The 19,316-nt window shown below is 37.0% G+C and overlaps 1 protein-coding gene across 4 annotated transcripts in view; it reads right to left on the minus strand.

Moving 5' to 3' along the window:
- The window catches only part of PALS2 (protein associated with LIN7 2, MAGUK p55 family member), a 57,949-nt gene that overhangs the window by 18,706 nt on the left and 19,927 nt on the right, over positions 1 to 19,316 (minus strand). For 3 of the 4 annotated variants that reach the window (XM_088054593.1, XM_088054588.1, XM_088054598.1), the window contains exons 2-3: positions 8,352 to 8,473; positions 3,451 to 3,603 (exon numbers count right to left, since the gene is read on the minus strand). In XM_088054593.1, the coding sequence (XP_087910719.1) occupies positions 3,451 to 3,603; positions 8,352 to 8,468 (270 nt within the window). In that variant the 5' untranslated portion in view covers positions 8,469 to 8,473. The remainder of the gene's footprint in view (positions 1 to 3,450; positions 3,604 to 8,351; positions 8,474 to 19,316) is intronic. The other variant, XM_005518883.3, reaches the window with a different exon arrangement.

Raw genomic sequence — 19,316 nt, forward strand, 5'->3', positions numbered from 1 at the left:
AATTAAGAGCTGAAAATTTTCCCTAATATTTGGCTTCAGAATTGAATCACAGCAGACAAACTTTAAAGAAGTAAGTAGATAGGTGCTTTTGCCCATACACATCAGCCAAAACTGCTCATTGTTTCTGCAAATGAGACTGAATGCCTCACAACAGGCACACAGAAAATAAGGCCGAATCTCCAGGACAGCATTTAACTATCTTAACCATCTATTTTCTCTTCCTTTCACATTTTTTTTTTCCTTTTTGTACAGTAAGTACAAAGTTTTGCAGCAAATGAAGTTGCACTGTATTTTTCTTACATGCCCATGACTCACCCAACACTACAGGGAAAGAAGCAGCATATAAGCAATAATCATGACATGAATATTTAAACTGGGTTCCAAGGAAGAGTCAACAAGCTGCAAAACAGTAAGCATGATGCTGTTACTAAACAAATCAGAAGTTTCCATAAAACCCAGAATGACTGGACAAAATGGATCATGGGAAACCATCACAAAGAAACATTATAACAGGATAAGCAGCATGGCTTTCAAGTGTAACAAATTATTGTTTAGAAGAAAGAAAAATTGGTGCCAGGAATATAGTACTTTTAGTTTTCAGAACTCATGTCATCAGGTGATTTCCACAGGCATCTGGGCTCAGTTCTACTCCTGCCAATAACTGACATGTCAGATAAATGACCTAGGAAATGGGGATGAGAAGTGAAGTGACAGTTTGCTGATGCTGATGAACTATTCAAGGACTAAAACAACTGACTGCAACCTGCAGAGGCACCTCATAAGCAATAGACTGAGAGCAAGGCAAATGAAATTCAACAGACTGCAAAGGAAAACTCAATCCTAGTTTAATATATTAACTGACAGACTCAGAAATGGTATCTTGAAGATGTAAACAATACAAAACCAAACTGAGCCTAACAAGCAATCCACCTCTACTCTCCCTGAGCCTAGAGGTACCTCTTCTTTACTGACAGCATGGTCAAACACTGGAATAGGCTCCTAAAGAGTGATAACCCATGTCTGTCAGTGTTTAACAGGCATTTGGACAACACCCTTAATTACAGGCTTTAATTTTCAGTCAGCTCTGAATTGGTCAGGCAGCTGGAGTGGATGATTGCTGTAGGACCCTTATAACTGAACTTTTCTGTTCTATTCATCAGCTGTTAAATAGGCAAATCAAATACTAAAAACTTACTTCCTGTAAGTAGGAAATGCAATGGAAATGATGACACCACTTCAGAAATCCATGCTGTACATAGCTTTGCTTCCCTTCATTTTATTTACTTGACACAGACAGACACAGTGGGGTCTCTCAAACCACAAGTAACGTGGAAAAACTGATTAAGAAAAACTGTTCACTTTCTTCCTACACAAGAGGATGTGAATATTAAGTGAAATTGACAGGAGACAGTCTCAGAACCAAAAGAGGACAGTCTCCACTCAGACGGGGGATGCCGTGAATGACAGATTTTCACATGGATTAGAAAAACAACTTAAGCTCATGGAAGAGAACCACAGGTCGATACTACTTCTCACTCAAAAGTCTGGGCAACAGACCAATAAATCTTCACAACACACTTTGGAAGGCATCACTCTTGGCTTGCTCTGGCCTTACAACCTTCACTAGATACCTACTGCTGGGACAGGGAAGGAAAACAGAAGAGATGTTTGCTAAATGGACCTTTACCATGCAATTAGGAAGCATAATAAAACATCTGAGCGAAACTGTACAGTTAAGGTAGCACATATGCAGTTTTATGTCTGCTCCTTATATATCAAGCAACAAAATAGGTACAAGAAAGAGCATAAATACTGACATTCTAGTTCACCAGCTATTTTGGAACTTTTATGTTACCTGTTTAAGTAACTTAAGCCTGAACTAATGAAGTATCTGACACCAACATCACATTCTGCCTCTCTGTAGATCTGACCATTGAACAAGAATAAATTCTGGGTTTGCCTTAGTGTTGGCTGTTCACCCAATAATTCTTATTTGATCTGTCTCCTACAGGCCATTTCCAGTTTCCACCCCAAAGATCCATTTCCCAAGCTTCTCACTGGCCTTTGCCATTTCTCTCCAGAGATCACTGCTACCGTGCCTTTCAAAGTGCAGCACTTCAATTGTTATGCCCTTTTCATCTTTTGATTCATCATCCTCTTTGACTTTCAGCTTTATTTTCTCTGTCTAAATCATAATGGATCATTGTCAGGTCTGTCAGTTCACCAGTTGTCCCTCAGTTCTAATCCTCTATCAGTCTAATAACTATCAGTCCCTCCAAACTTATCCAGTCCTTTTCAAGTAAAAATTTCTTCTATGGGATCAAAGACTGATTTGCAGGTTTATGCACCAGTAAGTCTCCGAATCATAGTTTTTGATCACTTAGCTATGATGCCTTTCTGGACAAGTAAGAGCACAAGGGAGGCCAACACAGGAGAGGCAGAGGAATTGTCAGTACTCAGAAGAGCTACTGCTCCAAAAGCTGAGTTCTTGAAGTGATCCCTTTTCCAACAGGACACAATACAACCAACAGCATTTCCAGTTTTAATCCATGTCAAACAGTAATATATCTCACTGCTATGTTTATATAACATGTAACAGAAAACATGGGAAAAAGTGTGTTTAAACTCATCTATCCCAAAAATGTCTATGACTTCATACCCATCTGCCAAAAGAAGTCCACTTATACTGTGGCAAAAAGTTGTTCATGTTCTTCTACAGAATACCTTTACCCTAGTAGCAGTCCACTGAAGTAGTAAAGTCCACTGAACCCTACCTAGAAAGAATCCAGGAAGAATTTTCAAACCTTTATCTTTGAGGCTGATCATAGAAACAGCGAAATGGAAAAACATTTCCTGCTTTTGACAAGCATATGTCAACACTTCACTTAAGCAGAGCAACAGTGAGAGGGATGCAGAGTCTCAGCTTCAGCTTCAGCTGCAGTGCAGATCAGATCACAGAAGGATCACGTTCATTCACTCTGCGAACCGTACGTCTTACAAACGAGTATGAATGCCAACAGCTGAACAGAAATGCACAATGCTCATGATCACGAACTGAAATCACCTGGAAATGTTACGGATGAAGCAAGCCTTCAGGGAATTTTTATGGAAACTCCAGTCATACAGGAAGTAAAAGCTTGTCCAAAATTTGTAACAGAAACTCCAGTAAAATTTAATACAGTGAGTAAAGGTATTTTTGAAATTATATCAAAGAATAAAATCATGCTTATTTGTAACATGGCTTCTGACTTGCCTTTTATAAGTATGTATACTTATAAAATATATGTATTATGTGTATTCCTAAATATGTAGGAGTAAAATCCTACATATTACAGTCTGCTATAGTTCAGGTTTTGTTTCATTATTTTTCATTATATTTCATTATTATTCCTAGATCTGTATGTGGACACTGATATAGTAAGTTGGTAACATACAGTAAAAAGGTGGCACCTGAAAATGAGGCTCCTTGAGTATTCCAACCAATTCTGCAACATTTTCATCCTTATTTACTAAGGGACTGATGTCTTCAAGAATTTCATTCACCAGCTCCAGGTTGTTGTCACTGACAGCCTCAAGTTTAGAATCTTCCAGTCGCTCATGAGCCTGTAAGATTAAATACATGAGACTATAATGTAAATAAGTTCCAAGTGGTTCAAATTTATCAACTTCTCAAGTAATTTCTCAGTGCAATCTTCAGCAGAAAGGCCAGAAAAATTATACATAGGATAACCTGATTTAACTGCTGAAGGATTTTGCATGCTCAACTACAGGACCAAACAAACTTTATAAGCAGCACATACCAGCAAGACTTGTAAGTCCTTCTCTATGCTATACACACCAATCACTCTATCAAGAGTACAGCAGCTCAGGACCTTTCCGGCTTTGGAATCCTGGACAAGTACACCTTCTAGAAGAAGGGCAAAAAAGAAGCTATGGGATCTTTTCAGAGTCTGCAAGAAAACCATTTACCTCAGACTCCTCCCATTCAAACACCCTTTGAACAGCATATTCTACACAAAGACCTGCCTAACTGAAGGAAATGCAAAGGCAGCTAGCAGTATCCTGGGCTGCACTGAAGTGTTACTAGAAGACTGAACGGTACTGAGCACTAGTGAGGCCACACTTGAAACACTCTGGACATTCTAGAAAGAGCTCAGTGAAGGGCCACAATTATGATGAAGGATAATGATGGAGCACCTCACATTTGAGGAAAGGCTGATCAAGCTGGGACTGCTCTGCCTGGCTCAGGGCAGTCTCATCAACGTGTATTAAAGGTATACTATGCAAAGAGGACAGAGACGGCCTATTTCCAGTTGTGACGGGTGACAGGACAGCAGGCACTGGGCATAAAATGAAACTCAGGAAGCTCTCCCTGAACATCTGAACACTATTTCCAGCGTGATGGAGCACTGACACAGGTTGCCCACAGAAGATGGGAGTTTCCTTCCTTGTGATGCTCAAAAGCTGTCTGGATGTGGCCCTGGGCAACCATCTCCAGGTGGCCCTGCCTGAGTAGGGAGACTTGGACTAGATGCCCTCCAGAGGTCCTTTGCAGCCTCAACCATCCTGTGATTCTTTGATAACATTTCATCTATTTCTAGAGCTGTTCCTGCAGATATAATCCTTTCCTGAACTCTGCAGATACTGAAATTCATTGAAAGGTAGGTGCTTTGAGCAGGAAGAGAAGCATCTCTGAATGCTTCACTTATTTATTACAGACAGCGTTCTATCATAAAATTAGGGAATAAGAGGATGCAAAAATAAATCAGATTCTCAATTGAAAGTTATTTTCAACACTGTAGAAACAAGAAATTTACAAAGGAGCAATTACTTTGGCATATAAAAAACAAATACATAATAGTTGTAATTTAGAATCATCATATATACTTCCCATAGATATAATTTGAAGGTATGCAAGCACTTCTGCTCTCTTTTATTGCCTGCTTTAAAACAGACAATAAAATAAAATTTTGCTAAAAGCAGAAAACTTTGCTTCCTGAAATCATCTGAGTATTAAATTGTACTTCATATCTATAAAATGCTGTTTCTGCAGGCCTGATGACCAAACTCTGGAAAGGTTAACTTAACATAAAGGCATTTCAAACATTCTCTAACACCAACACACACAAACCAAACGACTGCGATTACAAAGATAGAGGAAGCTCAGCACCTACACACATTGTCCTTTATAAGGGAATGCTATTTTGTAGAGACTATATACAGTAAACAATATCCTTCTTTTACAGCAAGTAAAAACACAAATCTAGTGATTTTTAAACATAACCACTAGCACAACCCTTATAAGATTAGAGAATATGGGTTGCCTTTTTTCTCACTCATTATTTTCAAAAAAACACCACTAACACTGAGTGATACAATCTAAATACAAACATTCTCACCCTTCACTCCAAAATCAAGACCATGTATATACTAGGGAACATAAATTTTTACCAGTGAACAATCTCTGATCCTGTAATATGTTGAGGAGTAACAGGATACCGAATGGTATGAATAAGTTAAAAAAAACAAACGAGTAGGAATACCTAACTTGGACATTGCAATTTTTTTTTTCCATTTCAATTGAACATTTCAGAAACATTAAAACTGAATTGAGCCTTTCTATGCATTCAATATTTATCATACCTGCCAAATGTTCAAATAGGCTTTTTGGTAAGGCTTTTACCTACAACAATCTGACATCTTAAATACTGGACTAAACACTTAAAGATTATTCTCAAGGTGTTTCCTTGGCCTGGGCTGGGCATTCACCTGGTCTGCAGTAGGCTATGCTACAATGCTGAAAGCAATAGTGTGAGGGCAGAAAGAAGATAATGTTTTGTGGTTTGAAAGAATAGTTAACAATCCAGGAGAAGAGAATTTTGACATCATAGTTCAGTAGCAAAACTCAGGAGAATTCATGTTTGTTCCAAGTTCAACAACTGTTTTCCAAAAATCATATTAATTCTAAAGACTAGTTAGGATTGAACACAAACATCAGCACAAGAAAGATATGGAGTTGGTGTCATTAAGTCTGGAAGAGAGAAGACTCTGGGAAGATCATATAGCAGTCTTTCAATACTTAAAGGGGGCTTACAAGAAAGATGGGAACAAACTTCTAGTAGGGCTTTTAGCAATAGGACTGGGCATAATGATTTTAAACTAAAAGAGGGTAGACTGAGACTGGATATAAAGAAGTTGTTTTAGGATGTGTGTGGTGAAACACTGCAAAAGGTTGCCCAGAAAGGCTGTATATGCTCCATCCCTGGAAACAATCAAGGTCGGGCTGGATGAGGCTGAGCAACCTCATCCAGCTGAAGATGTCCCTGCTCATTGCAAGGGGGTGAGACAAGGTGGCCTTTAAAGGCCACTTCCAACCAAAACTACTCTATGATTCTATAAATATCAGTGACAAGAAAAAAACATTTTACAATGGTAACAGTTAGTTCTCCTTTCCTCTACTACCTACTGAAAAGTGGAAAGGTTCAGTGAAAGAATCCTATCCTAAAAAATCTGTCATTTCTACCTTATTGCCTTTAATCCATAAAGGAAATGTGTGAAATTATTGTAACCCAGTTTTAAAAGATCAGCCACACTACACAGCAAAATACTATAAACTAACTACTATGCTTATTGTTTGCCTTCATTTATTTAAGGACCAAAATAAAAAAAAATAAGTTTGTATAGCTTGTGGCACATTTCCCCAAGTTTTTTATTGTCCTTTTTGGTGTACTTTACATAATGATTAGTCTTAATAATTGGCTAATAAAGGCAAATGAAAAAGCTTTTGCATTTCTGGTCTGCTTTGCAATGATTCTGCATAAATAATGTAACCATCTCAGAGAACTGCTAATTCTGGTAAAACCAGCTGTTCTAATAGAAAAACAAGTTTATGTACTTTTAGGGACAAATCAATATATATGTGAATTACACAAGCTTCACCAAATGTGTTTTGATCTTATCCTTATTTAGCACTGCTGGTTAAGACTGAGGATTTTTCCAAAATAAGTATGAAGAAAATATGAGCGCAGTCACACCATGTGAACACAATTAAAACCTTTAAGCATTCTAGATAAAGCATGTGTACAGTTAAGAATCTGTTTCCATTACAAGCACTTTTTTTACATCTGCTAGTCATTAAATTCCACCTAATTGTTATTGGCCATTAAAGTAGAAATTCTTGATACAAACAAAAGGCTTTGCAATGAACATTTCCTACATGATAAATATTAAAGATGACCTACACAGCAGATACTTAAGTTGTTTCCATTGTCAGTAAAAAAATGCTTTTACTTACTCTAGTAAATTTAGTACACAAATCTTTCCCTCTGCAGTCATCTCACCAGCAGATAAGACACTTCCATTACTTCTATTACTATGCAATGTCTTCAGCTTAAAACCAATTTTTTGAACAGCTAAACAGAAGTAAATTCTTCTATGAATTCTCATGAGAAGTTTTCCTTTCCATATTTTGATACTGAACAAAATCCCTGGCCAACAATCCTTTAGCTTTACAGAGGATTTCAGATCTGCCCAGAGGGCACTGCTTGCAGATGTCTATTCCTATTAAAGAGACAGCTGTATTTAAGTTCACTGGGTTTTCCTCATGAAAAGAGGAAATCTTACTTTTTATGAAGTAAGATTAAGAACGAATATAAGTGATGTACAATATTTGAATGCATTTCCTACTGGTAAGACCAGATACATTTTAATTACAGAGTCCAAAGATTTTTTTTTGCAAATATCACCTTACATATTTATAGTTGATTGCTACCACCCATACATTAAAGATTTCCATAACCCAAGGACAAAAACTTAAGATAATCCATGTTTTAGAGAGCTGACAATCAAAGGTAAAAGCATTAGTCTGAGATCCAGGAAAGGGCATGGAGAAAATATTTTTCTGGCATATCAAAGCAGTTTTGAGGTAAAGATGAAAAGAAAACTTTTTTATGCCATGGATAATGAAGGTGACTGCTCTCACTTTTCATCTCCGGCAAAAACACTACAAGTCAGAAGGCATATGGGTTTTGCACACAACAGTGGGTACAAGACTACATTAAAATCAACTGCTTCCAATTTCAAATATTATGATTTTTTCTTCATAAATAATGTAACCACATTATTTCTGTAGTCTCTGAATTTTTCATCTTCCTCTAGATTTTTCTACATAACAACCAGCATGCACAGAAATTACACTACACCAACTCTTCACCTTCAAGCTGGCCTTCAAGTCTTTTAATAACATGTACCAACAACGAGTTCTTGATACCTCAATCCACACTCAGTGTTCACACAATAATGCAAGAGTTAAAACATTCCCAGATTCTACTCAAAGCAGCAAATTTAAATACCTTAGCAAGTGATCTTACGATAGGGTTTTCCATAATTCCTTTAAGAAATATCAGGTCTATTTCTTCAGCGCCTGTCGATGTTGGCAGATCAGTAAGGTTGTCTAAGACCTGCTGCATGGCTGCTGACAAAACAAAAACAAAAAGTAAATACTGACCAAAACAGGCTTCCATAAGGAGCAAAAGCTCTGGGAAAAACCACAACATTAACTTTAAAGATATTAAGCAGTCAAATACATCTACTGAGAGCAAGGGGACAGAACAGAAAAAGTACTTTTTGTGTGTGTGTGTCTGATAAATGGAATAGAGGTTGTATCCAATTGAATCCAGGCCCAGCACATTCCTTCCAAGATTTGCTACTAAGCATTGAAAAAACAAACAAGTATAAACTATGTATAAGGTATGCATAAACTTCCAAATACAATAAAAGCAACTCATTCAGTACTCTTTTCATTTCATCTTTTTCAGGAGACGTTTCCAGCCCTCATACATACAGCAGTCCACAAGTTTTACAATGCTTGTAGAGGCAGATTCACTGTTTTAAAAATAAACACATAATTCCAAAACATTTTTTTTAAACCAAAAATTTTCTTCCAAGACAGCTCTTAATGTGGGGAGCAGTCCTTTACAGCCATTCCTGACCCACTGCACTCTGGCACTAGGCACACATGGTAACACTGACCTGGTCCCATAACACACTGCAATGGGAAGTACATCCTATAAAGAGAAAGGCACCATGCCTGCCCAGTACCCTCAGACTTGCTGAGAGAGAACTGCTCTTGGCTGAGAGTGAACAATGCTGCCCAAGGAAATGTCAGAAAATGCCACCATCCTATCTGTCTGGTCCTCTGAAGTCATCGAGGTGAGTTAAGAGAATTTGTTCTTGTTCTTAACTTTATTCTTTCAAGCTCCTGCCAAGTTAAATATGCACACTCAAATAGACACACATAGGTGTACTAACAAAATCTCCTGTTGAGATCTCCGACAAGCTCAGAAGCCTTGGAGTAACCACTGTGTTCTGCAATGCTCTGCATGTTGCAGAGTAGTATATATCATGAGAATTAGAAAAGCCTATATGACCCTTCTCCCACACAGGAATTTACCCTTAACTTTCCTCATTGCTTTATAATGAAAGCTATTATGAAACTGCACAGTAACAGAACAGACTGCATTTCTCAACACCTACTTTCTGATTCCAATTCTTCCTAGAAAATTCCATCTGAAGAAAAAACTTTCTGGCCATTCTTTCTGTTAACTGGAACTGACTTTCCAACAAGCAAATCAACTCATGTGCCACATTTTAACTACAGCAGTGCATGTCAAAAGCCCTGCATTATTTTAAATGTTTTAACCACACTTATTGTTTCAAAAAAAGTGAATTTTCTGTGAAACCATGAGTAGGAGGGAAAATGACACTTTATGCTTTCAGATTTTGAAGCAGCATTATTTCTACCTTGTAACAAAGTCCTATCAGCAATCACACATTACATAAAGCCACAAAATTACCATATAAACAGTCCACAACTTCCCCAGACTAGGTATGTCCTATATCCTGACTAGTCTAGCTGCAGATGCAACTGCCTTCTTTCACATTTTCTCAATTCCCAGCTTCAGACTCATAACTTTTAATGCAGTCATGCAAGCTGTAATATCTGCAGAAGCAGGCAGATGTTTCTGGCCAATTTACGTCATACGTGCTGCATAATAATGCAAGTGTTAGAATAATAAGCTTTCTTTACATTTTTAACAGTTATGTAAATTCTTTTCAAGGGGTTTCAGGTTAGCACTTTTTCTCCAATAAATAATCAGAGAAAATGTAAAGCTTCCTTGAAGTCAAAGCATGTACCTCAACTACCAGCTGCAATTCCAGCTCTTGATGGTGACAGAAACATCTATAATAAACACATTCTTCATATTATCTCCATGATAATATCCTCTTTCATACTTAAGCCTTTCAGAATTCTTAAATCAAATTAAAAAAATATAGTCCCTTACATCAAAACTTTATCATCGACAAGAAAATGTTAAGAGCAATGTTAAGCTTCAGAAAAATGTCTTCATGCAAGTAGGGTGTTTTTAACATAAAGGTTTGATAAAGGTTTGACAAACATCTAGCATCAGAACTACTTAAGTATATTTCAGTACTCTTAGAAAACAGCAACCAGCTTTATCAACATGCAGAGTTCAAAAAATTCACAAAGTCAGACTTGCATTCCAGATCATCAAAACCAAAAACAGTTCTCAGAAACAGCTTCCCATAGTTGTGTTTTGGTTGTCTTCTCTCACGGCACAGCCATCATGGCAAGAGTTTTTAGCTATAAACAGTGTTAACTCAATATTTAGAGAGCAAACCAAAAAGGCAGGATAAGGCACCTTTACTCATCCTGTATTGTTTGTTTGAACACAATATGAGGTTCAATATTGCCTCAGCGTAGATAGTTCCCCATCTTAAAGGGAAGATCTTTATAAGTAGTTGAATAAAAAAATATCTTTAAGTACCCCTTTATTTTAATCAGTTACAATGTTAAGCAAAAAAAACTTTAGCATGAGAGAAAGGCTTCAACAGTCTTTGCACCAGTTACCTGGCACATGGAAGGCGGAAGAACATTTATATGCTTCACCATGTTCCACTGCTTTACACTCACCTGGCAAAAAATTCAGAATATGATCAAATGTAATTTGCCAAAAAATCATCAAGAGCATATTCCAACAGGAATATCTGTTGGTTTATTTAAAAAGAAGAGATCACAAAAACATGGGTATTTTTTTGTTGAACTAGACAAAGCATTTTAATCTCAGTGTTTAATGTGCATTATACAAGTTATGGGCCACTTTCAATTACAGTTCCTGTTTAATGTGAAAATCTGGTATTTGCTCACATGTGAAAACAGCTTTGAAAGTCTAAGCAACATACTGACTACGTATGCCTTAGATATTCACACATGTACTTTCAAATAGTTTGATTTATCTAAAGACTAAGGGCAGAGGTGGGAGGAGGGGAAGACACTTTGGGAAATGTATTATGGAACTTCTTCTTCTGTATCTATTCAAGAAGCTTTTGTTTATTCATTTCCAGGGGAAGAAATATTCTATTAGACAACAAGCAACAGGAGATACTTTGTTTCCAGGCTTAATTATAATGATCTTTCAGAATAATGTAGATACACATGGAATTTCAAGTCTTTTAAACAATTTCACTTTTTTCTTTCCAGGGGTAAAGACACCTTAGCACTTTTAGAATAGTATCTTATCTTATTCCTGAGCAGCAGGAATGAAAGCTGAAGATGAAAGTACTTATATAGGAAAGTTTTACTTAAAAGATCAGATCCTACCAAGCAAGAAACAGATGGAACTGAGGAGTTTTGAGACTACCAAATCTAAATATCCCATCAAAAATTGCCTTTTGAGCCGCACATCTCTTTTGTGATGAATCTGCCCTTGAAATGTTGATAGAAGTTACTCACTGGGGGGTAGAAAGTCCTGTAGAACTTACATTTAAGTCAGGCATATTGAAGAACTAAGGGCTACACGAACAAACTGCATAAACCAGGTTGTCAGAAGTGCTCCTTATTGTTGGGTACTTTGGTGTACAATAAAAAGGAAATGCGTACTTTTCCTTCAGTGGAAAATAATTGGGTCTCATTGGGTCTCTCTTCCCTCTCTTGTCCCATCTTTTACAGGAAAATAATAAGAACGTACTGACTTTGAGAGATCTACCATTCACCTCCCTCTCTCTCTGAAGACGAGCCTGCTTCTATATTCAAAGACCCATCTGGGGAAAACTCTAAACTCTCATCACAACACATAAGGATTTGCTTTTCTGAGGACACCATGAGATAGGCATGGCTGACTACAATGGTTAACAAAACCACCTAGGAACACACATAATACAAGAAACACACTGACAACAGCCTCCAGACACACCAGGAGGAACCAGGTAGCAGAAACAGACTCTCACTTGAGGCAAGGTACTGAAATAAAGGGATTCTTAGGAAAGAGTGACAACAGAACTGAGTCTGAGCTAAGGGAATCCTAAGAGAAAATGAGATTACAACAGGCCTCTCTTCACTCCAGCCCCCGGCTTTCGTGACAGGGAATACACACAGAATTAGTTTCCACAGTCAATTTTCAAAGAACATCTTCATAACCGCAGCAAGTTTAAAGCCTCAAGCAAGACTCAGCAGGAACATACTGGTCCACTGTGTACATGCACTGAACAATTTATTCCTACTATACATATGACCCCACGTTCAGGGAAACTAGTTTGTCATTTGAACCCCGTTTCAAAAAGTGAAAAGGGGTAAAGAAATGTTAATTGATCTCTGTGGCAAACAGCACACATACTGAGGTGTGGGAATACAGAAACCCCACTTCCTAATGCAAAATTTACTAACCAGAATTAAATCCTTCTAATTCCCGCAGAGTACTTCAGACAACCAAAGGATGTTTCAAAGGTTTAATCTACACACCATACCTTACAATAGTAAGTTCAGATCAAACAGACGTAAAAGATACCCTGATAACTCTTTTCTTCTTGTAATTGTAAGAAAAAGTCAGGTTTTTGCCATGCTCTCAGCTGTGATTCTTCTACCAAATTTGATTTTTATTCTTTCTTTCAGTGCCTAATTCTTGTCTACATTAATTCTACATAGAGGAAAGAGGAAGCATACATTTAAATAAATTTTTCAGATTTGCAGACAGAAGACAAATGTGTCACTCACTGGGGAAAATTAAAGCTTTTCAGAGTGAATACCTTGCACAGATTTTTTTAGCTCAGTTTCATTTTATTAATCTCCAAGCTTACAAAATAACAGGAATGAAAAGAAAATTATGTATAATATATTTAAATAAACATGCATATTTATTTCCACATGGCCTACTCATCTGGCTAGGAAGTTATAATAAATACCTCAAGGACTACTGGAGATGCAGGTACTCCACACAAACTCTAAAAAGTTAGATTAAAATCTTGTCACATACATAAATATACACATACTTCAGAAATAATTTCTTGTGTGATTTAAAACCTTTTCAAGAGGGATATACTAAACTTTCGCAAGACACACAATAAGCTCACACAAAAGAAGATTAATTTGTAACCTCAACAGCCCTTAACCGACCAGTTCAAAACTCATTACGGAGTTTTACACAGTTACAGCCACAGTTTTACAAAGTTACAACTCTGTAACTTTTTTCCATTTGTGTTTAAGGTTTTTAACTTAAAAGGCAAAGGAAAAAGAAAAGTTATTTTGTGTTGGCCACTTCTCTCCCCAGTCACAAATTACAGCTTTTTTGGCAGTCTAGAACAGAGAAAAGGAGTACCTATGAACAACTTAACATTCTGAGAATATTTCACAAGTTCATTCACAAACAGGCTATTTACGAATGAAAGACTGGCAAAGCTGTCTTACTACCGCTAGAGTAAGTTTCAGAAGCCGTATTTGAAGATGAAAGTCTCTGGGGAAGGGCTATGCACTGAGCACACACAACTTTATGTTTGTGTTTTCACAGCAGCATGCACTGAGCAGGATCACTCTCAGCAAGAGCTCCAGAGCAGCGAGTGCTACCAGAGTGCTGGAGCTCTGCAGTTCAGCCCCGTGCTCCTCTACAAATCAGTCACCTACTCCACACTCAGGGCTGACTGCAGCAGTGTGCAATGGCTCTCGGGCCTTTAAACACCCGCCCACACACTCTGCACCTCCTATTTGACAGACACGGCCAAGCAGGGAGTGCTGGGCCAGCCCACCTTAACTCAGACATTCCTGGGCAGCATTCCATTGTAACATCGCACAGACACCTTTTCTAAACCCTTCCTCAGGCACTAAATACAGCAGATCTCCTCTAAAAAGACAGTAAGATTGATTAATGAAGAAAACTGTTGTCTGCAGCATGAATACTTTACTGACTGCAGAATCACACACAGCAATGAATTTTTAAAGGAAGAAGGAAAAGTCTAATTGATAAGAATGAATGTTCCTCTGGATATTCAAATTCTGCCCACTGAATTTCTGCACATTGAAAAGAAATAACCTAAGTGCTTAGAAAAGTTTATTTTTTTTTTAATTTCATTTTCTCCAAGTCTACTTGCAAGTCAAGATGGAGCTATTTTAACATAACTATAAATAGAAGCTCAAGCAATCCTACCCTTATCAAACCTGGCTCAACTATATCTTTCATGCCCATTTTTCATGGCTGAAGGTCACAAAAGCTACAGGGAAGAGCCAACAACCCTTTCCCAGCTTGAACACTGCAGACATCTTTCTTTCAGCTGCGAAGTTCGTCTAAAAAAAGACGAATCACAAATTTTCTGACGAACAGATGGACCTCACAGCTGCATCTTTTGGGGAAAAAAAAGAAAAAAAAAAGCACTATTTAAAAGTTATCTCAGCAAAGATAAAAAGGGAACAAAAAATCAAAACTCCCAAACGAGCAGAATCAAAATGTTTAGTCTTATTTAAATACATATATCATGACCAACAACAAGATATTCAGGACAGATACACTAAAATCTAATATTAAGGAAATTATGTCAGACTTCCCTTTCTTCAAAGATTGCCAAGAAAAATATTTCATAATCTACAAAGGCAATTAACTTAACTTGATGCTCACTAAGCTTAATGCTTTGAAGACAAGCCTTTATAAGTGTTAGGTATTACCAAGTTTTCTGCCCTTTTTTAAATTAGAGGAAGAATGATGCAAGTTTCAGGCAGAGAAATGATTAACTGAGGAAGGACATACATGCACACAGCAGACAAGTATACAGAAAAAAAATCTTCAAGAACCATACAGCACAAACCAGAGCATGTACAAGTAAGTCAATTAGACGTTTTTTAAAAGGCTGAATTTTTAAATTTTTTTTGTGTTTTTACTTTTTAGCTATGGAAATTAGGAAAGTATACACAGATGTCACATAAAGACTACTGTACTTTAAATGAATACTAGGACATGCCCCAGGAGAAATGTCAATTTTGGTGAATAAAGGCTGTACTACCCTAAGTTCACCAACTACTTCAGTAGTTCAGGTACTACGGAATATACTAAAACAGATTTTTAAATGAAGGCAAAACTTTCAGAGAAAAAGCATTCTAAAACACTACTTTGTACTCAAAAGTTATATCAGAAATTCAACACAGTTTCAGAACGTATCCTGCACGCCACTCAAGTTATACAACAGGCTGAGCTTACTGCAAGCATCCATCATTCCCTCTGGTATTTTGCCAACAGTGGATGGATGAAGGAACTTGCATTCTCTGCAGTAGCTCTGCCAGTTTTTATGAATTCGAAAATGCCAGCAAAAGAGATGCAACAATCTAAGTACAGCTTTTGAAGCATTGCTTTCTCTAACGTGCACTCTTCCAAATGAATCAAAGCTTTGTATCTGCATTTCTGCCACTGGTATCAGTATTATTTACCTGCTGCAGTATGACAGAGCCTGAAAAAATGCTAACATAAGACAACAGTTATATAGCACAGGAAGAAGTAATGTGTAACAAACAAACAAACTCAAACAAATGTAAAAATCAGTTTACTGTACCATTTTTCTTGGCAAAACACTTGAGAGGAAGCCAAGCAGAACCATCTATAGTTTTATTTCATTCACAAATTCAGCCTAAGGGCAGCTGGAAATCAATTAAGATTTCTTTCTCAATTAGATCTCTTCTTCACACAAGTAAATAATTAGACTCGAAGAGAAAATAATGAACACCCTTCCAAAGGGAAGACAGACTTCCACTCCAAGAACATGCCTTCATCTTGTTTCTCATCTCCAGTCAACACTATCATAGTGGATAAGGCAAGCTCCATGTTGCACTCAACTTCTGAGATCAGGCACCCCCTGCAGCAACTGGTTCAAGTTCGGCCATCAGCATCATTTTCCAACCATTTACACTTTCATCTAGGAACACCGGATAGGCATTTTCTCAAAGAAAGCTAAAATTCAAAAGGATTGTAAAGAATTCTACTGTCAGTGCAAATGTCATGGTTCAGAACACTAATTACAGAACTGTTCTGTAGCGTGGTTTGTGCACGTCTGCAAAAAAGACAAGGTACTTTTAATAAACAAAATTAGATAACTCCACTGTGTAGCAAAAACAACACTGTACCTCCAGAGATCCATGATGAATCTGATTACCAGAGATGATGTTGGTTCCACTGCAGTTTGCATCTCAGGGATGTCTCTATCCTTGTGTCTGAAGGCACCAAATCACTCAACAGAGTATCAGGAGGATATCATTAAAAATAATCCACACTTCAGTTACCTGGGCATTTCCTTAATCTTGGCTAATAGGAAATCTAGATAAAACAATTCTTTCTAGTCCTTGTTCTTAATCCAATTTTTTTTACATGTGGCAAACAATGTCTCAGTTTTCACTGCTCTAAAGAGGGCAATTTTTTGCCCTTCAGAAAGCTTCTCCTCTCCTGTATTGACTGGGAAACAAGCAAGCCTGGCATAACTGCCCTGTACCTCTTCCAGTCTGTACCTTTTTTCAATATAGACAGTCAGAAGTATGGAAAGTAAGTAAGACAAGAGTCTCATGAGTGCCTTGCACAACACCATTAATACTTCCCTCTCTAGTGATAGAGAGATAATGAGATCTATTTTGCCCTTCTTAGAGTTATGTCATGCTGTCAGCTCAATCTACTGGTCTGTCACAAAACAGTACAAAGGATCACTTTAAACTTCACTCTCCTCCAAAGTTAAAAACTGTAACTGAACAAAATGTCCTCTTTCTTCAATGAAAACACCACATGTATATTCTGTCTCACTGCTATTACTCTAGGTTTCAAATTGGTTTCTGGCACTTTGTTTTTGGTCCTCTCTTGCTTTAGTGAAAATTAGACAAGGAAATGCGTATCATCCAGAATATCACACATCATCCAGATACTACTGTTGCTTTTAACTACCTTTTACAGCTTCAAGTAGAAGACACTGAAGAATTCTAACAATTAAGAATTTTATGATAAAGAGTGTTGATATCAAGTGAAATAATGCTGTATCATAATACATTCTCAGAGTTATTTCATAACAGCAGAATGTTTTTTTTTAAATGAAAGCATCCAAACTCAGCACTTTCAAAATGTGATTGCTCCATTATGACGCAGGTACTTAAAAAACTACCCTCTGCCCTTCTAACAATCACACCCATATGTTAACATTTCATGCACACACTGTTTCAGGCCTCTGCTACTATGAAGTATTTACTGAATTATCCCTTCCAAGCTAAAACACTGGAGTATTTAAATTAGAGCTGTACCAGTGCAGGCCTAAAAATATTTTTGAGGTTCCACTATGGATGCTACCCAAGCATTTGAAAATCGCTCAACAAAATTATATGCAGAAAACAGAAATTTAAGACAGTTATTTGGAGCACAAAATAAGTTAAAGCGCTTTAGAAAATATTTAGATAATGTCAATGTATTCTTTAATAAAAAAGGAAACAGATATTTAATTACACTATTATTACATCTAGCCCATTTCTTTAAAGAAAGGAAAAGACCCACCATGAAACACTTCCATAGGGAAGTGTTCAGTTAATTCAGAGTCTACTTAATTTCACTCAATTTTCTACTGCATCCCAGCCTGAAGGCAAAAAATTTAGGACAGGAGTGAATCTGCAAAATTTATAACATTTAAATGAAATTATCTCTGTCCCAGGATCTCAGTTTTCAATTTATATGATCACCTAGTGCATTTTCCAAAAATTTCACTTGAAGTTCATCCCTAAACTCTAATGATCCCACTTCCACTAAACTAATCTCTCTCATGCACACACCCCCATTTCTGCCCAAACAAACTTATTAGGAAGCAGTAAAAGCAATTCCCTAAATTAATGATGTTCTAGTTCAGGGTGACTTGCAACAGGAAAACAAAAAAACATTTACCTCACTACCTTTGTCATATGACACAGTTCTTGCTTATTTTAAGGACACAGCTAAAGCTTTATCCACAAAGAAAATTTCCAAAACACAGTTGGAATGTTAATAGTGATGTAGAGAATAGAATATGGCTTTTTAAAATTTGTTTGCCAAATAACATGGCTTATGTTTCTAAACAGTGAAAAGTACCACATAAAACCTTTGTGTTTTAATAAAGAAATGGAAAAATATGGCATGTTAAAGGCTTACTTGACCTTCAGGAATGCTCAAAATACATCTCTGTCACTTCCCTAGTGAAGAGACTCCATTCTAAACCTTTCTTTCAATTCAATGCAGTCAAGATTTACACAATTGCCTATTCATTACCCTCAACAGTTATGTTCCTTTAGTCCTTTGAAGAGTATGTTCAAGAACCCTGGAAAAGGAATAAAAAGATCAGCATGACACTTGTATTTTGAAGGGAGCTGAAAAACTTTACAGAGTAAATCACACTGCTCTTAGTCATGTGTTTTACCTCCTGGAATACCTCCCCACATTACGTTATCAGGATTTATTCATGATTGCAAATGTTTAATGAAAAGGGGGAAACCTAATTTCAATTTAAGAATATCTAGGCACAATAACATCAAGAAAAAATTATTTCTAGTAGTCTTGGGGCAGCTTGGATTATTAAGAACTACATGTTTTTAAGGAAACTACCACTTCAAATGCTATCTTCAAATGTTTGTCACCTTCACTTTAAAGTCAATTTCCCAGTTAGTGCTGTAAACCCTGAATGACAGTGTTCTGTGTTGTATAAGGTGGACACAGGCAGTGAAACAGCAAGGGTATCTTCAAAACTGTATGTGATGCATACTGATATGTTTGAAATTTTCTACTCCATTTCCTCACAATACAAAGTTTGGTTTCATCAAGTTTTGCTAAGAACTTCTGCATTTTCAGTCACGCACCCCATCACTCCAACTGAAGTGAAACCAGAGAGCTTTTAAGTCAATTTTCCACATTTTTCAGGTCAAATATTTTGGGGTTTTTTGTTGTTGTTTGTTTGGGGGTTTTGTTGGGTTTTGGTTGATGTTTTTTGTTTTTTTTTTT

Source organism: Pseudopodoces humilis, chromosome 1, assembly GCF_049639895.1.
Source record: "Pseudopodoces humilis isolate 2021_Gansu_Grassland_sample_001 chromosome 1, ASM4963989v1, whole genome shotgun sequence".
NCBI classification, from domain to species: domain Eukaryota; kingdom Metazoa; phylum Chordata; class Aves; order Passeriformes; family Paridae; genus Pseudopodoces; species Pseudopodoces humilis.